The sequence below is a fragment of the Pezoporus wallicus genome, unplaced genomic scaffold (genome assembly GCF_028554395.1).
Source record: "Pezoporus wallicus isolate ANWC-B61680 ecotype Strahan unplaced genomic scaffold, APGP_CSIRO_Pwel_v1 contig_5767, whole genome shotgun sequence".
In the NCBI taxonomy this organism is placed as follows: domain Eukaryota; kingdom Metazoa; phylum Chordata; class Aves; order Psittaciformes; family Psittacidae; genus Pezoporus; species Pezoporus wallicus.
The window spans coordinates 6,106,917-6,124,762 of record NW_026640599.1 but is presented as its reverse complement, the minus strand read 5'-3'; the positions used below and the strand labels follow the sequence as shown (position 1 = coordinate 6,124,762).

Genomic DNA, 17,846 nt, shown 5'->3' with positions numbered 1-17,846 from the left:
AGAAATTTCAATGACTAAGGCACAGACGTAATTTCCAGTCAGAGCAAAGTGTTACCTTGAATCCAGCATGCAGAACTAAACCCAGGAGCCAGGAGGAATTCAGAAGGGGACATCTCAGATTTCTTGCATGTGATAAAGATAGGAATAAAAATTAAACCAAGTTGCTTAGACTCAGCTGAGGTAGGATCAGGCTTAGCCCAGGATTAGTAACTTTATATCTCTAAATACACAAATACACATTCTGCTCTAGTAGGCAGAAAAAAAATCCCTGCAACAGCTTAATTTCTTATTAACATGGTTTAGACTTTTGCATGGAAGCTCTTCATTTGTATGAAAATGGGCAAATATTCAGGGACAGAAAAAGGATTTTGTGCCTGTGAATTATAGTAATGTGGGGAAAAAAAAAGGTGCAAATGGAAATGATCCGTGAGAACAGAATTTTTGTGAACAGATCCAGACAAATGAGGTGGAAGCCCTCCTGACAAAACGTTGCCATTTGTTTGCTGGTAGGTCCATGATGCTTATTTTAGACAGATAAATTGCTTGAAAATAAAAGGACACTGCTTAGTTAGGAAACTCTGATGTGACTGTGACTCAGTGAAATAGATTGAACTAGGAGGGAAAAAAATAAGCCTATGCGGTGCTGTGATTTCCACACCGTGCAGAGAGCACAGGGCCTCCAGTGGGAAGTACAGCTCCCCAGACATGTGGGTTTAATATCTGTAGGGTATGCAGTAATCATTGCTGTGCAGCAGGCGTTCGTCTCTCCTTTTCTTGCATACAATCAGAGGTTGACAGATAAGAGGGATGGTTTCGCACGGTGTACAGTGTCCAGGGAGGCGTGCAGCAAAGTTGCCTGCAAACATCTTGCTCGGAAGTGGTGCAGATCAGCACACGCTCGTATCTCTGTGGGTTTTATTTGCAGATCCCCTGCAGGCAGAGTTTGCTTAACTAGTTGAACTGGCTCTTTCTGTCTTGTTTTTTTGGCAAACTAAGAATTTCCTTCCTGATAAAAACGGACGGCGGGCGCCCCGATTGGGTGCAGGGTTGGAGAGGATGTGACATCAGGCACATCTCTCGCTTCGCCGGATCGCTGGCTGCCTACCAGGGCAGCCAGGGAGCTGCTTCGTTAAATCCCAACCCAGGTACTCGAGTTTCTGCACAAAGTGCTGCCGGCACCATGTACTGGTCTGTTGCAAGTTCTGTTTGTCTCGTGCATGCAGAGTCTGCTTAATAGATCACTCCCACCACTGGCAGCTTGCCGGGGACGATGGAATTTGAACTCTTGAGACCGACCACGAAGTGAAAAAACAGAAATTGGACACACGGGGCTGAGATGGATGATGAGGTAGCAAATCAAAAAGGCAGCAAACTGCAAGGAGCCAGAGGCCAGGCATCTGCAATGTCTCTATCAAACCCACTGATGAGGGGTAAGTAATGCTCCTGCCTTGACACAAGACTTCACCTCTGCCAGTGGCAGCAAAGGGTTGGGTCAGGCTACAGTGGTGTGCTGCTCCTGATGTTCTGCTTTCAGGGCAGGTCCAAAGTCAGTCCTACTGTATGTCCCCATGCCCCCTTACTTCAGATGGGATTTTAATAAGCTATTCCTATTTGATACTGTATTTTTGGTGGGTTTTAGTGTATCACAGAAAAAAAAGTGTCTGATTCTGTACCACAGTTTGTACAAGTGGAAACAAATGCAACACTTACACCACAGCACACTGAAAAAGAAGTTGCAATATGGCAGCTCAACATTGGCTCAGTTTCCCTTGTTTGTTTTATTTTTCTCTCTTTTCATTCCCTTCCTCCTTCTTTTCCTTTCTCCTTTCTCCTTTTTTCTTTTTTCTTTTTTCTTTTATCCTTTTTTTTTTTTCCTTTTCCTTTTTTCTTTGACTTTTTTTGTCTTTATTTTTTTGTTTGTTTGTTTGTTTAGTTTGGGGGATCTATATATTTTTTTTCTATTTTTCTACTTTTTTTTTTCCTTTCCCTTTATCATTTACCATTTGTCCTTTTCTTTTTCTTTTTTTCTTTCAGATGAGCAGACCTAAGTATTGTTCCCCAGGCTGAACCACTAGCCCTAGCAGGTTTTTCTCCAATGGCCAGGGCTTTGTGGTCAGTTGTGACCAATGCGGTTGTAGTCACCAGTGAAGAGTTATTTAGACGAATGGCCTCACTTTGATCATTGTTCTGTTGTCTGGCCAAGAGCCATTGAAAATATGACATAGTGACAAAAGACAAGTAATTTAGATTCACATAACAGTTTAGCTGGATGTGTTCCCTGTAGTTCTGTTATCTGAGAAGCTGCTCCTTCAGCTCATGGTGAGTGCAGAGGGAATGAGGTAATTAAGATAATGTGACTTTACACTCACTCCTTTACTGGGCTATTCAGGATGCTTCCACTCACACCTCATAGAAAATTAAGACCCTAAAACCACAATGCAAAGATGGTCAGTATATCTGCTGGGTAGTCTGCCTTTCCTCATGTGTGTCACATATGTACATCCTGAGGCTGGGGTGGGAGCTAGGTTATTAACAATATGAATTGAATGACTTCCACACTGGAGATGAGGTCCAGCAAAACGGAGGCTGGAAGGAAGGGAGCCCACATGCCACACTGTTCCACATAGATCGTTTGGTCCTTTGAAAATCAGAGTTCATTCCATTCCTCTTGTGCCTGCCTGTTCCTTACTGGAGTCAATAAGCTCTGCTAGCAACTCACAGCAGGAATGTATTTATTTGTCTCAAGCTACATATATCATAAACTTTAGAGAAAGCCTTAAAATACGAAGAATACCATTTGTAATACTGTTATATCTAATGCCATAGGCATGTGTATATACAAATATGTATGCAAGAGCATACCTCTGACAAAATGATTTCAAAGCCCATTGAAAGCTCCACTGTGCATGACCACTATGGAAGGAAACTAGCCTGGGGACAGGCAGGGAGTGTCAACACCCTCCACCTGATCAGGGGCTGGAAAAGATACTTTCAACCATCGCCACAAAAATGAGTGCTCTGCTATCCACACAGAGTGGTCAGGGTTCGAATACTTGTGTGGCTATTGCTACAAGGCTCCCTCTGTGTACAGAGCCCTGCCAGTGTTCACATGTCCAAGTGATGGCAGTGCAATTAAATAAGAGGTTTAATGGACTTGCTGGGATTTTCAGTAGCAAAAGGGGAGCTAAGGTGACCCAATGCCACTGAAACAGTGGGTTTTGAATGTCTAGATGCTGAAGCTATTGAGGCTTGGCTCAACTTGCCTATGGACTAAGGTGTGGGTAAACTTAAAATTGGGATAAACGGTCTCATTCCTCTGTGAAAGAACAGTTGTACATGTTTTTGGCAATGAGAAATCCTTGTTCCTGTGGTAATACACAGCTCTGCCACCCACATACACTAGCCTCTCTACTCCTTAGGCAGCTCTGGTGGGCAAAGTTTTTTGAGGACTCTCCAAAAAGTCACTATTTTAGAATTGAAAGTCCATGGCATTAAAAGTCCATGGCATTTTCTTAGGCTTTAATCAAAAGCCTGTGTATGGTATAAATATGGATCATTTGTACTACTGACTTGCCTCCTGTGCTATGCAGAAGAAGGGAGTGAGACCCCACCATCTACTTCAGCCTTCCTCCTCCTCCAGCCAAGGAACATCAGTTCCAGCCTGGAGCAGACAGAAAATAGAAACTTTGTGGTTTGCCGGAGCGTGATGCCTTGGGTGCAGGAACTGAGGAATCTTTCCTTCCCCTGCAGGGAGGTTGCCTCCCCAGTGTTGCTTCAGAGTGGAGTGCTTGCTGCAAATGGAGTTAGGGCAGGAGAGATGGCAGCTTGGGGCCATGCTGGTCACGGCAGCAGATTTGGAGGTATGCCATGGCAATTAGTCATCAGAGAGGCCCTTCAACCCCCTTCCCAATGTATCCAGGGCTGGTGTGAAGCTACCATAGCCCTCCACTTCCATTTAGGATGAAAGTTCCTTTCAGTCCAGAATTCCCAGCTGGATTACTGCATGTTGGTGCATGCCTCTTTTTATTTTCCACTGACATTTATTTTTGATGCATATGAGTCTTTAACATCATTGTTAAGACTTGGCAAAATCGCAAGCTTGTGGCCAGTCCTGGCCATAGACGACTCTGGTCTGGCTCTTTTTAGTTTCAGTAGAAACCTGTCTTTTCTCAAGAAAGTGCTGGATGGAAAAATTCTGCACATGGTTGTGATGGCATGACTGTGTACCTCCCTTTTTGTCACAAGACTGCTGACACAATAGTATAACAACTCAAGTAGATTGCATAAAACCCCACCTGTATTTGTGTGGCCAAAAAAAGGTCAAGCTGCAGCTCATAAAACTTGTTCTTCAATCTAGATTTTTAGAATTATTATAAAGATGCTTCCCTTACAACTCATGCAGATTGAGCAATGGCATTAGCTTCTAAATGGGAAAATCAAAAGCCTAGTTTAGTCCATCAATAAGCCATTGTTCAGAGATGGTAAGATGTAATGTGTACATGTTTGCAAAAGTGTGCTACATCAAGTAACTCAAAAATGGTGTATTGTAGTAGCAGAAATAATCCTTTCACCTATATGAACAACTCTTGGCAAGTATATTGCACAGTCATAAAAGAGTCTTACAAGAATAACTATAAATCTATAGCAGACCTTTTGCAGCCACTATCCTGGCAGAAAAATATCCCTCTACCTAACATAGTTATGCAGGCAAAGATATTCTGCGTGTGATAAAAAACATGTTTCAGACACCACCATCCTCAGGTTGCAATTTACATAGTGCAGAATTTTCCAACCACAAAACCATTGTAAGTCTCACTATACTAGATCTTATCTTGTTTAAAGTTCATGTCCTTTACTGAGTATGCTTGAAGATGAGAGAGCAGTAGCGCAACAGGCTGGGACATGGCTGACACAGTTGGTTATCACCCTGCTCCAGCACACTGTATCTCTCTGGGTTACAGTGTCTCACCACCCTCACAGCAAGAATTTTTTTAATGTACCCTCTTTCAGCTTAAAGCCATTCCCCTTTGTCCTGTCACTACATGCCCTTATATAAAGTCCCTTTCCAGATTCCACTGAAATTCCCCTTCTATTCATATTTCTACGATTTATACATGCTATACCTCACTTTGTGGCTTCAACGATGCAGAGAGTACAGTTATTACTTAAAATACACCACTTCAGAGGCTAGCATCAAACACTGAAAACTGCAAGGCAGAATCTACAGCTTGTATTTTGGTACCTTCCTTGTCAGGTATTGTTTGACTCCAGCCCAGCTCTGAGCAGAGGTAAATGCCTGAGCAGCCATAACGTCTTCAAAATGTGGTCCTTTTGCACTAATTGGTTAAGCGTAATGAGCTTGTGAATACAAAAGCACTGGAAATAGTTCAATGTGAAGGCCAAGCTCAGTCAGAGCAATGCAATTTTCTGCAAATCCCTCTGTTGTCTTCTGAAGGGGAGTGCAGCTGCTCAACACCAGCACAGGATGAGTTAAAAACACATCCAGAGAGAAGCCATCCTCTTGTTTCACTCTCTCCCTATAGCTGTTCCAAGGAAAACCTGGCAGCTCAAGTAATAAAATAGAAGAAGAGAGTTTTGCTGGTGTCATGCAGTTGAAGTAAAAAGTATGCTGATGTGACAGTCCATGGAGTTGTTAGCCTTTTCCCTGTCTTTCTTTTTATGCAGACTTTGTTTCAGACTGGTCTCCTTTACACGATGCTTCTATCCATGGACGCCTGTTTATTCTGACGAAACTCATCAAACAGGTACCCTTTCACGGGTTAATTTTTCTACAAGCAGTTCTTTGTCTAGTGCAAGCTCTGTACACTAAGCTGATGGTGTATTGATATACCCTGGGTCGTACTTTAATTCTAGTGCGGGTGATGAGACCCTGGTTGCTGGGGTCTCTGGGCAGCTAGAGAATTCCTTCTGCAACTCCTGCACCTTCAAGCACTGTTTGGAGCCCTGGCTGAGGAGCAGCTCCAGACTAGGCAAGGCTCTGGCTGAGACTTCAATTCAACCTCACATACATCTGTTTCTGAATTGCCTGAGGGTACCAGGGCCCCTGCTCCTGCTACAGCAGGGCAGGGCTGGCGAGAAACGATTCCTGAGCCTCACTGCTCCATTTCTTTGAAATTCTTGGATTTAGCCTGTGGAGGAGTTGATGGGAACGGAAGGATATTTGAGATTCTTCCGGCTTAACCTTCTGGACCATCGAGCATGCTAGAAACAAAAATTCCTGTAGAATCAAAACAATGGTTTCTAATGCAGGGGCTGGCTTTCCTTCAGTGTGCCTTGCTACAAGGAGCAGAAAACACCACAAAAGCATTTCAGTGTTTGATCTAGTCAAACAACCACAGCCTCAGCAGGGAGGAAGTCAGAAGGCTTGAGCAGTGATGTAAAAATGTGTCAGTCATGACCTTGCTAAGAACCCTAGTATCAATTTTTCATCTTGTTTTGTTATTTCAGGTTTTGTTATCCATGGTGTGGTAGAAATAAAATCATTCTGAGTTCCTAAAAGAGTGTCTGTATTGTCCCATTAGACAGTCCACTGCCTACAGCTTTTTGTGCTGATTAGAAGTGTGTGGAAGGCTCATAGCCACTTTCTCTACTTATTGAGATGAGTAACTCCAGGCAGTTGAGAAAGGTCTGATTACATAAATCTTTAAGGCTAAAAAGCTGAGTTGTTTTGTTTTCTGTAGAAGGATTTTGGTAGTTGGTTGCAATGATATTTTCCATTATTTCATCAGGGAAGTGATGTGAATCTTGTTACAGCAACTCAGGTGTCTCCATTGCATGAAGCCTGCCTAGGGGGTCATGCTGCTTGTGTCAGTGTCCTATTAAAACATGGTGCTCAGGTGAGTATATGATAGACAGACCATTATCTCTAGTGTTAATATATTTTATGATCGTATTTTAATGCTAGGTGACGTACTATTTCATGCCAGCATATCACTGTGATTTACACCTTGTATTTAGCTCTGCTTAAGGTGCATGTTATAAAATGCCATTTTTAATAATCCAGAAAGCACAGATATAAATAAGTTACTGCTGTTCTTTAAATAACTTGCAGTGTTCTCATAATTTACTGAAAGAGTAAGGGGAAGTTCTTCTTGCAAAGGTTTTATAATCCTGCAACAGTTAAGGATGCACAAACTAATCTCATTGGTATTGATATGAAGAGCCTCAAGTAGAGGTGCAGGACTGTTAGGATCAACATGATAAAATGGGAAGAAAATTGAAAAAAACATGCAAGCAAAATAGTGAAATAGGTGTGTCTTATGGCCTCTACTTTTCAAGCGAATGTTGGAATTATAGTGAATAAGAAAACTCACTGTATATTTATTACCTTTCAGTTTAAAATTAAAAAAAAAAATAAAATGAGGGTTGCACATTTTCAACTAAAAATGCACTGTTTCAGGAGAGGACTACAGGCAGGTAGGTTTCAGCTAGATTACAGAAATGGGCGTGCATTTAACTTTGTAACTTGGTAACTCCTGAGAGAGCCCAGAGTGGCACTGGTACATTCTTTTGCAGGAGGAGAGACCTAGAGGCAAGTTTTCAAAAGATTTTCTTAATTATCTTTTTAATAAAAGTTTGTAATCTTCCTAACCAACAGGCACTTTTTTTTTTCCAAGAAATTAAATAAAAATTGAAAACCCTGTTTTCTGTTGAGAAACTGGATAATTTTAATCAGTTTTGAAACACTGAGAAGACCAAAAAACCCCAAAAAAGCCTGATTGTGCTATTTTCCCTCAGGTGAATGGAGTTACTGTGGACTGGCACACTCCATTGTTCAGCGCTTGTGTCAGCGGCAGTGTGGCTTGCTTGAATTTATTGTTGCAGCATGGAGCCAGCCTACACCCGCCCTGTGACTTGGCATCACCCATCCATGAAGCTGCTAAAAGAGGTAATCTCAAAGGCATCACCACTCCTTTCCATGTTGCTAGAAATGTGTTGAAGTGGAAGAGAGAGATAATTTGTTTGACTTTGGTCATGTGAAATACTTTCCTAGTTGGTCTCCTCACAAGTGATGCAGTTCCTCCCACTCCTGGTGCTTATCGAGTGCAGCTCAGCTTCGCTCCTGGGGCCTCTGAGTTTACAGGGTGACACCTGGAAGGAGATCATAGAATGGTTTGGGTTGGAAAGGACCTTAAAGTTCATCCAGTTCCAGGCCCCCTGCTACGGGCAGGAACACCTCCCACTAGACCAGGCTGCTCCAAGCCTTGTCCAGCCTGGCCTTGAACACTGCCAGGGATGAGGCAGCCACAGCTTCCCTGGGCAACCGGTGCCAGTGCCTCACCACCCTCACAATGAAGAATTTCTTCCTTACATCTAATGCATTGTCCAGGTCAGTCACCTCTGATGTGGACATCTGAAGCACAGTGTGATTCATCTCATCTTTGGTAGACACCTGAGTCAGATAAAATGTGAGGGATTTGGCCTGTTTTTTCTAACAGTGGTTTTACACCTCCTGTTTTCCAGGTTGGAAACACTGGAGTGGAAGAAAGTGTTAAACTACTATCTCTTGACAAAACAAAACATTGAATCATTGCCAAATTACACCACTGCAATAGGGAATTTGACTTTTCCTTTATCCCTTTTAAGGTCACATGCAATGTGTTGAACTCCTCGCATCCCATGGGGCAAATATAGACCACAACATCAAGCACCTGGGTACTCCACTTTATGTAGCTTGTGAGAATCAGCAAGTGAACTGTGCCAAGAAGCTGCTTGAGTCAGGTAAAGAGAAAAATAAGAGGATTGTGTACTTTTGTTTCCTGCAACAACTATCTTTGAGTTTTCTATGCATTGAAGATTTAGAGAAGTTCCTACTCTGAGACCTGAAGATGTTTAGCTCTTAATGGCAGCCCTGAGTCAAATGGGGTAGCAGGGTAACCAGAGTCTTCTTGACACCAGAATTCAGATTTACAGTTCCCAACAAATGATGGGTGATCCTGGATTTTACATGGCCACTGGTGGCTGGAACTAACACCATCCTTTCCAGTGTCTGTGTGTGTGATGCCACAGTTATTTGACATGGACAGAAAAAAAATCTCTTTTTTTCTTTTCCTCCCAGTTTACCCAACACAACTGGCTCAATCATTTTTACATAGGATTTTGGAAAACATTTTACCTACCTTTTAGGTAGGTAGATCATTATTTAGCACAGTGATCTTTTAGGTTTTTGGAAGAAGCAAAATACAAATTAATCTAAATGTTAAATGTTTGGCTATTATTTTCTGGTGTGTGCCACTTTGGGGTTGGTTTTTCTGTGTTTTTTTTAATTTATTTTTTTATTTGCGTGGGATTTTGTTTGTTTGTTTTTTTTGTTGTTGTTGTTAGGTTTTGTGGGTTGTTTTTTTTTCAGTCTCCTATAGAAGTGTGTGTACTATAAAAACATTGTGAATAATTCAGAATTATTTCTGCAGCTCACCCTTCTTAGGGTGTTTTAGGAGCCATTAGCCAAGGATAATAGATGGGGGAGCACTCATCAGAGGTGCTTGTTTATTTCCTCCTCTACCTGCCTACTATGCCTCCAGAACTTTTCCATCCTCACATTTTTTTCCTCAACAGATAATTTGCCATTTAAAAATCCCACCAGCTTAAGCCTCCAGTACAGAGCAGGTTGAAACCCTGCATATATTTTAATGGAATGGGGCACTGGGATGGGGAATAAAGGTGGGCCATAGGTGAAACTGTATCTTTGTCCCGCTTCAAGATATTCATGAGCTGAACCGTGAATGAAGGACTTCATGCACAGTTCCTCTGGGATCATATTCTTAGTCACAGCCTCACTCTTCCTCAACCAGTGTGAGTTGTTCGTGTGCAAACTGTAGTACCAAGCCCCAGTGTAAGGAAATCCACTTCTGGTGGATGCTAGAGCATTTATGGATTATTCAGAGAAATAGCAGCTAGTGTGAGAAATGGAAGATGGCTACTGTATAGCCATTATTCTTTGTCATTATTCTTTGTCATGTCTTGGTGTTCAGGAGCAAATGTGAACAGTGGCAAGGGCCTGGACTCCCCTCTGCATGCGGCTGCCAGGAATTGCAGTGTGGAGCTGGTGACACTGCTGATTGACTTTGGAGCAGACATTTGGGTGAAGAATGATGAAAGAAAGAGGCCGATGGAGCTGGTACCACCCAGCAGTCCTGTGGGGCGACTGTTCCTGCAGAAAGAAGGTGCACCTTAACACTCGTTTTATTCTTTTAGTCAGGAAATGTTAAGGAAAAAACAGACAAACTGCTGCAAAAGGCTATACTATTCCATGTTACTCGCACTATAAAACTGAGAATAGCTAAGTGTATTCCGTTCACTAACATATGGACACTGTGTTTTCTAGTGTCAGAGTATAGTGGAACACTAGCAGAGATAACAACAATAACTCATCTTTTGACCTCTGATTTGTGAATCTACTGCATTGGAGAACAATCATATGGAGCTTGTAATATAATGAAAAATAGAGTTTAGGGTGAAAAAAACAAACAGAATACTCCTTAGATAGATATTAATGGTAGCCTTTTCTGACTACCTAAAGCACTGAAGTCAGCTGGAACTTCTCAGTTCCCTTGTGTCTGAGACAGTAGACCCAGGAGTGTTATCTGGAGTGTGCTGGCAAACAAGCAGCGAATCTTCTCTGATGGGAGTTGAGACTAGCTAGTGAGTGCTAGGACTCAGATCTTTGGTTATACAGTGTGCTGACAATCAGGTGTGTGCCAGACACTTGTCTCAGAATAAATGCAAAATTGCAAACAGAAAATATTCAATGCATAGAATCATAGAATCACAGAATGGTTTGAGTTGGAAGGGACCTTAAAGATCATCCAGTTCCAACCCCCTTGTCGTGGGCAGGGACACCTTCCACTAGACCAAGTTGCACAAAGCCCCATCCAGCCTGAGCTGGAACGCTTCCAGGGATGGGGCAGCCACAACTGTGATACTCATACTGAGATATCAGCATGTAACATTGAGGAAAGAGAAAAGTACCTTGAAAGACTGATCTTCTAGTTCTTTGCCGTTTACTTTAATTGCTTGGTCATGTTCCTATGTAGGTGCAAAAGTATCTTTAAAATAAAAAAATGTGGTTTTTTGTAAGGATTAAGGAAAATTGCACAGAAATTATATAATGAATATATATTTATATATGTATATATATTTATACACTAGTCTGTTTTTAAAGGTCAACATTATGTGCTGAATCATCCAACAGTATCAAACTGTAAGCTTAATGTTTAGGAAGAGCTTATTTTGTACCTGTAAAAGAAATAGTGCCAGGTAATTTTATGTTATAGATTATGAATATTTTAATGAATTACAGAGGGAAATTTTATTTACTATTTTTGAGAAAAATTAGAATAAGTTCTCTGGTGTCTGCTCGTTGTTGTACTTGTGTTCTCATGCAGTCAGTAAGCTATACGCATTACTAAATAATCTGGATTTTCGTTATTTTAAACAAGCTGATGATGGTGTGGTCTAGGACTCTGTTGTGCCAGTTAGATGTTGATGTGATTTGTTGTCAGAAAAAGTTTACACCAAGGTAAAACTGGAATAACAAAGTGATGAGTCAGGCCCTGTTTGAAATAATGACAGGAACATGAGAGCATAAAAACAACCATGCTGCACATGTTATGTGTGAGCAACTGGTATTTGGTTTCACAGTCCAATCTGTGGTGCACAGTGGTGTTCTTTTCAGCTCAAATCCCTGCCGTGATAGACTCCCAGCTCCTGTGGCACCACGTGTGTCCTGTTTATTTGAGATAGAATAATATTTCAGGCACACCCTATGGAGCTGGCAGGAGAACCGCTGCTCAGGCTGAGCTAACAGCTAGCGCAGTAAGGAACTTTTCTAAGTGAAATTCAGCAATTGACATCAGAAACTATAAACGTCTGAAAGGCATTTTGCTGCTGAGTAGTATTTTTCTGGTGTTCTCCAACATGCCCTTCTCTGAGTAGGGTCATGCTTGATGGATGACTGATGTCCAACTTCTTTTGCTGGCTGAACTGTCAGTTGCAACCCATGATAGTGCTGTAACGTTACTCCTCTGGTTTCACACAGAGGTTTGGAGATGTGCTGTGGGGATCAGAGTCACCCTGCCAGCCCCACAGCCCCTCAGCACTGGCATGAATGAGCTGCTGCTCTCCTGCCCGTGTCCCACACATGGCTCCTCTCCCCCCATGCCACAGTTTCTGGGGGCAGCATATGCGGCATTTTTTCACCCCAGAGATGAGTTGGTGAGTGTCCTCACCTAGTCACCCTAGGACTAGCCCAGAACAGGTGTAGTATATGTGGTGGTCTCCCTTCCCATTACTTCATCATCCTGCCAGATCACCGCATACCCTGAATGCATTGCAGAGAAAGTTCTACTTGTGGGCTGGAGAACTAGCTGATGATCCAAAAATGCACTGTGTTTTTAAGGAGTATGCTTGGGCTTGCTTAATATTTTCCAGTGTTTTGGTAAGTCTTTAGGTTTGAAGTAATTCTTATTTTTTTAATTGAAGCTTTTTAAAATGAGATGTTTACAGGCAGGGCATTTATCTGTGGGATCAGAATGACCAAAGACACACACAGCATGACACTACAATAGACAATTTAACTTGTCCTATATTAGCTTGCCTTGTTTTGTACCTAGCCTTTGGGCAACTAACTCAACTCATTTGTTGAGTTCTAACAGAAGGGTGCAGCTCTTCGTCCAGCCCTTCCTGTACAGCAGTTTTCAGCCTTGTAGATCTGCTGGAAATGTGGTAACCTGCATGAGGGAAGTCTCAAAAGGTGATTAAAGCTGTCACCTCACTACATTTTTGCTGCAGCCCCTGTTCTTTCGCAGTGCATCCCTGGCAGTGTTCAGGTTGGACAAGACCTTGGGTGATATGGTTTAGTGTGAGGTGTCCCTGCCCATGGCAGGGGGGTTGGAACTTGATGATCTTAAGGTCCTTTCCAACCCTAACTATTCTATGATTCTATGATTGTACTCCTCCACTAGTGCTAACACTTCAGCTCCCTGGTCATTGCTATCTTAGCTGCCTAGCAGGCAGGCATGTCATGTGGTACCTAAATTGTCCTTTCCCAGCTCACCTACCTCCCTTTTGCTTCCTTCAGTGCCTTTTCTTATCTCCTCTCCACTCCCAACACCCCACCCTTTGTCCACGCTTGCTGGTGCTGCCTCCTTGCACCCTTCTTATCTGCACTCGTATAGCTCCTCTGTGACTGTCAGTCTCAAGCAAGAAGTGGGTTGCAAACTTGGGTCTCCCTGGAGAAGTGAGAGGGAAAGGACTTTGAAGGAAACATCAATCATCTCTTCTTAGACAACACAAACTGTTTCCCTCTCATGCAGCTTAAAAGGGAAAGACTGACACTGCTAATGCTATTTGCAACTGTGTAATGACAGAGTGACTAACTAGGCTTGAAGTGCACTGCAGGTGGGCTGATGTCCTTTGGTGGGTGCAGGTCTGGTCTTTCACTTCTGAGTATTCTGGGGCCCATGCACCCCTGGCATGAGGTAGGTTGCAGGAGGTGGGGGGAGCAGTGATGCGCAGCTGATGTTTCAAGTTAACAGTTTTGGAGTGATAAAGCCACATGCGTAACTTTTTTCCTGCCCCTTTCTCCAGGGCCGCTGTCCTTGATGCAGTTGTGCCGCCTGTGCATCAGGAGGTGCTTTGGACACAAGCAACATCAAAAAATAACTGGACTTCTCCTCCCAGAAGAGCTGAAACATTTCCTTCTCCACGTATAAGCCTTACATGTTTGAATTGGTGCCTTTAGTAACACAGCAAGGTTTGTTGAGGAAAGACTCTTTTCTGATCAGTAGCATTGCCAATGCCTCCAATGTTAATTGCTGGTCTGTAGTAAAACCATGAAAGGCCCAAGAAACATGGGACTGACCAACTCGCTCAGAACATGCTGTCACCACCACTAGCAAATCTGTCATTTTGGAAAGGAAAAATTCTCCATGATTGCATGGTGAAGCTTGGAAATGTGACTTGAGAGCGCCCTAGAAAGTGTAGAAAATGAGCATAGCATTTTAAAATAGATCTCTTGATTCTCTGGCACAGGTTCAGAGGGCTCATGGTTCACAGCCCTTTACGAAGAAAACACATAGCCCAGTGCAGCACTGTTGTATATATTGAAGATCCTGAGGATAGCACTCATGTGCCTGCCATCTGTGAGGGCAGGCACACATACCCACGCCATTGTATGGGTAAGGAAAAGGAACCCAACTGAATCTCCTTGCAAAGCAAAAGAGGCCCTCTGGCAGATGTTATTTATTTTCTAAGTGTATTACACTGCAGATGGAGAGGCATCAACCACCAATCATCTGCATTTAGGCCAGAATCTGAAACACACATTTCTACCATGACAGCAAGTAGGTCACTGCTGATGGCAGCTCCCTACAGTGCAATCATAGTGGGGGGAAAGTTTTTAATAATCCATTAAAATCACTTATTCCTGATGCTTTGAGACATAAGGGAGACACACTTCAGAACTACATATTTTCTCCTTGCAGCATATCGTTTTTCAAGGGCACAAGCTATCAGCTGCAGGCATTAATTGCTCCCCCTTTCTGCCCTGAAAATTAGTGATATTTCCTAAGTATTTCTCAGCATGTGTCAGAAAAACAACAGCTTCTGTCCCCTTACCCATCCAAGAAAATAGATAATTTTTCTCTTGGAGAGATGCTACTTCATTCATAGCAATTTTCATGGCAGTGGTAATAATAACACCTCTGATGTGTGGTCATAAAACAATTAAAATACTGAATTAAAGTCCATTAAAAAGATAATGGATGATTCCTGCCCCCCAAGTAGTTGCTGAGCTGGTGGCTCAGTGTGTGTCTCTCAAACAAGCATGACATGTGGTTCTTATTCCACTGAGGTCACAAGAACAAATATTCCCTCCAGCTAAACTTTAACAATAGTGTTTTTCTTTCCCTCCTAGAAACATGTCCTGCTGCCACAAACCAAATTGCAGTTATGACCACTCTGTGCTCTCCCGGGTGCTCCCCCGGGGGATATCATCTGCCTGATACACACAGAAGCGAGGATGCTGAAGCTTTGACTCTCTCGCCCACCTCCCTGTCCCCTCTCCCACCTCTGAACCATGGTGCATCTGCATCACCTGGGGGCAGCAGCACACCACTTCCCCTGAGGGGGTACTGCCATGTCACTCCTGTGTTAGAGGGGCAGAACATGCACTTTGATGATTTTGGAGATCCTTTTCTTTTTCACTTTGCATTAAAGACTGCTGCAAGAGTGGGCTTGGTGTGTGAAAACTGTGATGACGTTGTTAATGCCAGCAATGAGATTATATGGATTCCTCATTTCCTAAGTGAACAGCAGTCTTCAAACACACAGTTATTTTGATGTTTACTAGTGTGCTGCTGTATGCTGTGCAAGCCTTCCTTTTGCACATGAGAAGTTAAAGAGGATGATTCAAAAGCTACCTGGATGTTCATATTTGATACAAATTGCAATTCAAATCCTCAGCTGGACATGTCTGCTGGCTATAGGTATCCAGTATGATGGTTTGATTTTTCTTTTGTGCTGACCAAACACATCAAGAGCAGTTCTGTTGGTATTGTGGGACACTAAATTGTACCCTAACAGAACAAAATTACAAACACAGTTAGGTTCATAACTCCCGTTGTGACAGAGAAACCTAGAAATCCTCACTTACCTGACCCATTCAGCACACATAATTTGAGTCATGTAAAAATTCACTGGATTGTTTAAAATGGCCTTCTATATTTCTTCCTTCCTCCTGGGGAAGAAAAATAGACATCTGTCTATGAGTTGAATAAAAGCAGGTTTTTCGGGTGGAAAGGTGGATCCTTCTAAAATCGGTATCTTGGATAAGCTGGATCTGCATTGAAAAGGCAGAGAACAGATAATGAACCTAGTGCTTAACATTTCAGGATTTAAGCGTAAAGAATCCCTGCTTTGGTGACATATCTGAAAGATGAAGGTCCAGCTTATTATATTTTAGATTATGAAGAACCATTTTTTTAATGTATTAGTTTTATAATTTACCTTTAAACATCTTATTTTATAAATTTAGCCAATGGGTTTATAGGAGTAATGCTAATATTAGGAGAAAATTGCTCTGAGAAGGTGGTGAGAGCATTGCTTCTAGATTGCTTTTCTTTTGGAAATTTCATAGTGTGACTGTTTACTTGAATCCCTCTGATCAAGCATAATTAGGATGAATTCTATATGCTTGGCTTGTATCATCTCAGTATGTTTGCTTATTTATTTTAATACGAATTTTGATCAACACTGGCAAATTACAGCTTTATGCATCGACACTTATCCAGTTATAAACTGTAAAAGTTGTACAAGATGCAAGCTGAATAAGCTCCTTATAGGTGAGGTTTGGATTTTTCCTATATTTGAAATCATTCCAAATGTCATGCAGGACTTGAAAGATTTTCAAGAATCTATTTTACCAGATTCTTTGCTATTACTTTGTTAGCAGTTTAATGGTAGTCAAGCCACAGTTGTATAGGATATTTGCTCAAAAATAAATGGTTTATACTCTTTATTTTTTGCTTTGATTTTTTAAATTGTAGCACTAATTTTGTGTATTGTCTGATACTACGGAATTTTGGACTGAATTCTCATTGTTTGCAATTCTGCCTACAGGTGGTGAGCGTACAGAATAATTCCTTCAAACAGACCTATAGCAAAGATAAGGCTAATATGCAAATACTGTGCATATCTTGCCTTTTTCTCATAATTTAAGGTAGAGTTCAACTCTTCCAACTTTTTCTACTCACTTAAGGGTTAGTGAAAAGGAGCTGGAGATTTCACAAGAAAAAGGAAAGGAAAAGATGTAAATTAAGGTATTCACCATCTTTAGTTTGTTTTGGGATCTTTTACTGATTTGCATGAATTTATTTCCCCCATCTCCTCAGCAAGTGATCTGGATGCCCCTGTGTGGGCCTTCACTGGAAGTGAGTGTGTGAAAACCTTTAGGATCAGAAGTTCAAGGGGTGTCTGTCAGTATCCACCTGAAGCTGGAGAAACATGAGAGAGCAGTAATTCTCTCTCCATTAGATGCATCTCTGTGAGTCTCTGAACACAGAGACCAGCTGAGAGGGCAATAACCAGCAAGTGGCTTTATAGGATGTTTCTGTTGGATACAGAGCTGCTTATGAAAAGCATAGAAATGAACAACCAACACCTCAACAAAAGAAGACAACTGATTTAAACAAGAAAATTATCTTTTGATTTATTGAAAGATGTCTGGCACTACAAATTATTGCAAAATTGTTTGGGCTCTACAGTAGCTGCTAGGTGGGACCAGCCATGTCCCAGGACTCAGTTCTTATTCTGCAGTCACATGCAGAAGTCCACAGCTGCCCTGCCCATTTCTCAACAATTCATTTCTTTCTCTTAACTGGAAATCACAGACATCCTAATCCAGCAAACATAATACGCAGCTTTAGAGCATATGCAGAGAATGTTCTCTTGCCTCTCCACTGAATGAATTCATTTCAAGGTGACTAAAAAGGAAATAAATTTTACTTTACTAGTTTAGCAAAATGGGACAGACCAGATGCAAAAGATCTGATAAGTGGTGCTAGAAGAGTGAAAAGAGTGTGCTTGTATCCCTAGATTAGCATATACTCATTTCTCCTCAAACTCATGCTCTTGAGAGCCACAGTTGCAGAACTTAATGCCCTTGAAGCCACTTTTTCTTGCTTAACATATGCACAGTATGTGTTAAAATGGAGACTTCTTTGCCCTGCAGACCCAGCCTAAACCCTGCTGACTTTGGATTAAAATTCCTGGGAGTTATTTCTCTGCATATCGAGCAATTGACATTCCTTGATACACTTCTCAGCTCA

At 41.9% G+C, this 17,846-nt stretch overlaps 1 protein-coding gene across 2 annotated transcripts; it reads left to right on the top strand.

Annotated features, from left to right (window-relative positions):
• Positions 1-649: 649 nt before the first annotated feature.
• ASB9 (ankyrin repeat and SOCS box containing 9) lies at positions 650-16,537 on the top strand. 2 transcript variants are annotated; one of them, XM_057419501.1, is made up of 8 exons: positions 650-1,430; positions 5,686-5,765; positions 6,750-6,857; positions 7,759-7,909; positions 8,608-8,742; positions 9,993-10,184; positions 13,609-13,774; positions 14,936-16,537. In XM_057419501.1, the coding sequence occupies exons 1-7, from the start codon at positions 1,337-1,339 to the stop codon at positions 13,731-13,733; spliced, it is 885 nt and encodes a 294-aa protein (XP_057275484.1). In that variant the 5' UTR covers positions 650-1,336; the 3' UTR covers positions 13,734-13,774; positions 14,936-16,537. The 2 variants fall into 2 exon arrangements, with proteins under 2 accessions (XP_057275484.1, XP_057275486.1); XM_057419503.1 differs by having other exon boundaries at positions 7,759-7,914; positions 8,613-8,742.
• Positions 16,538-17,846: the final 1,309 nt, after the last annotated feature.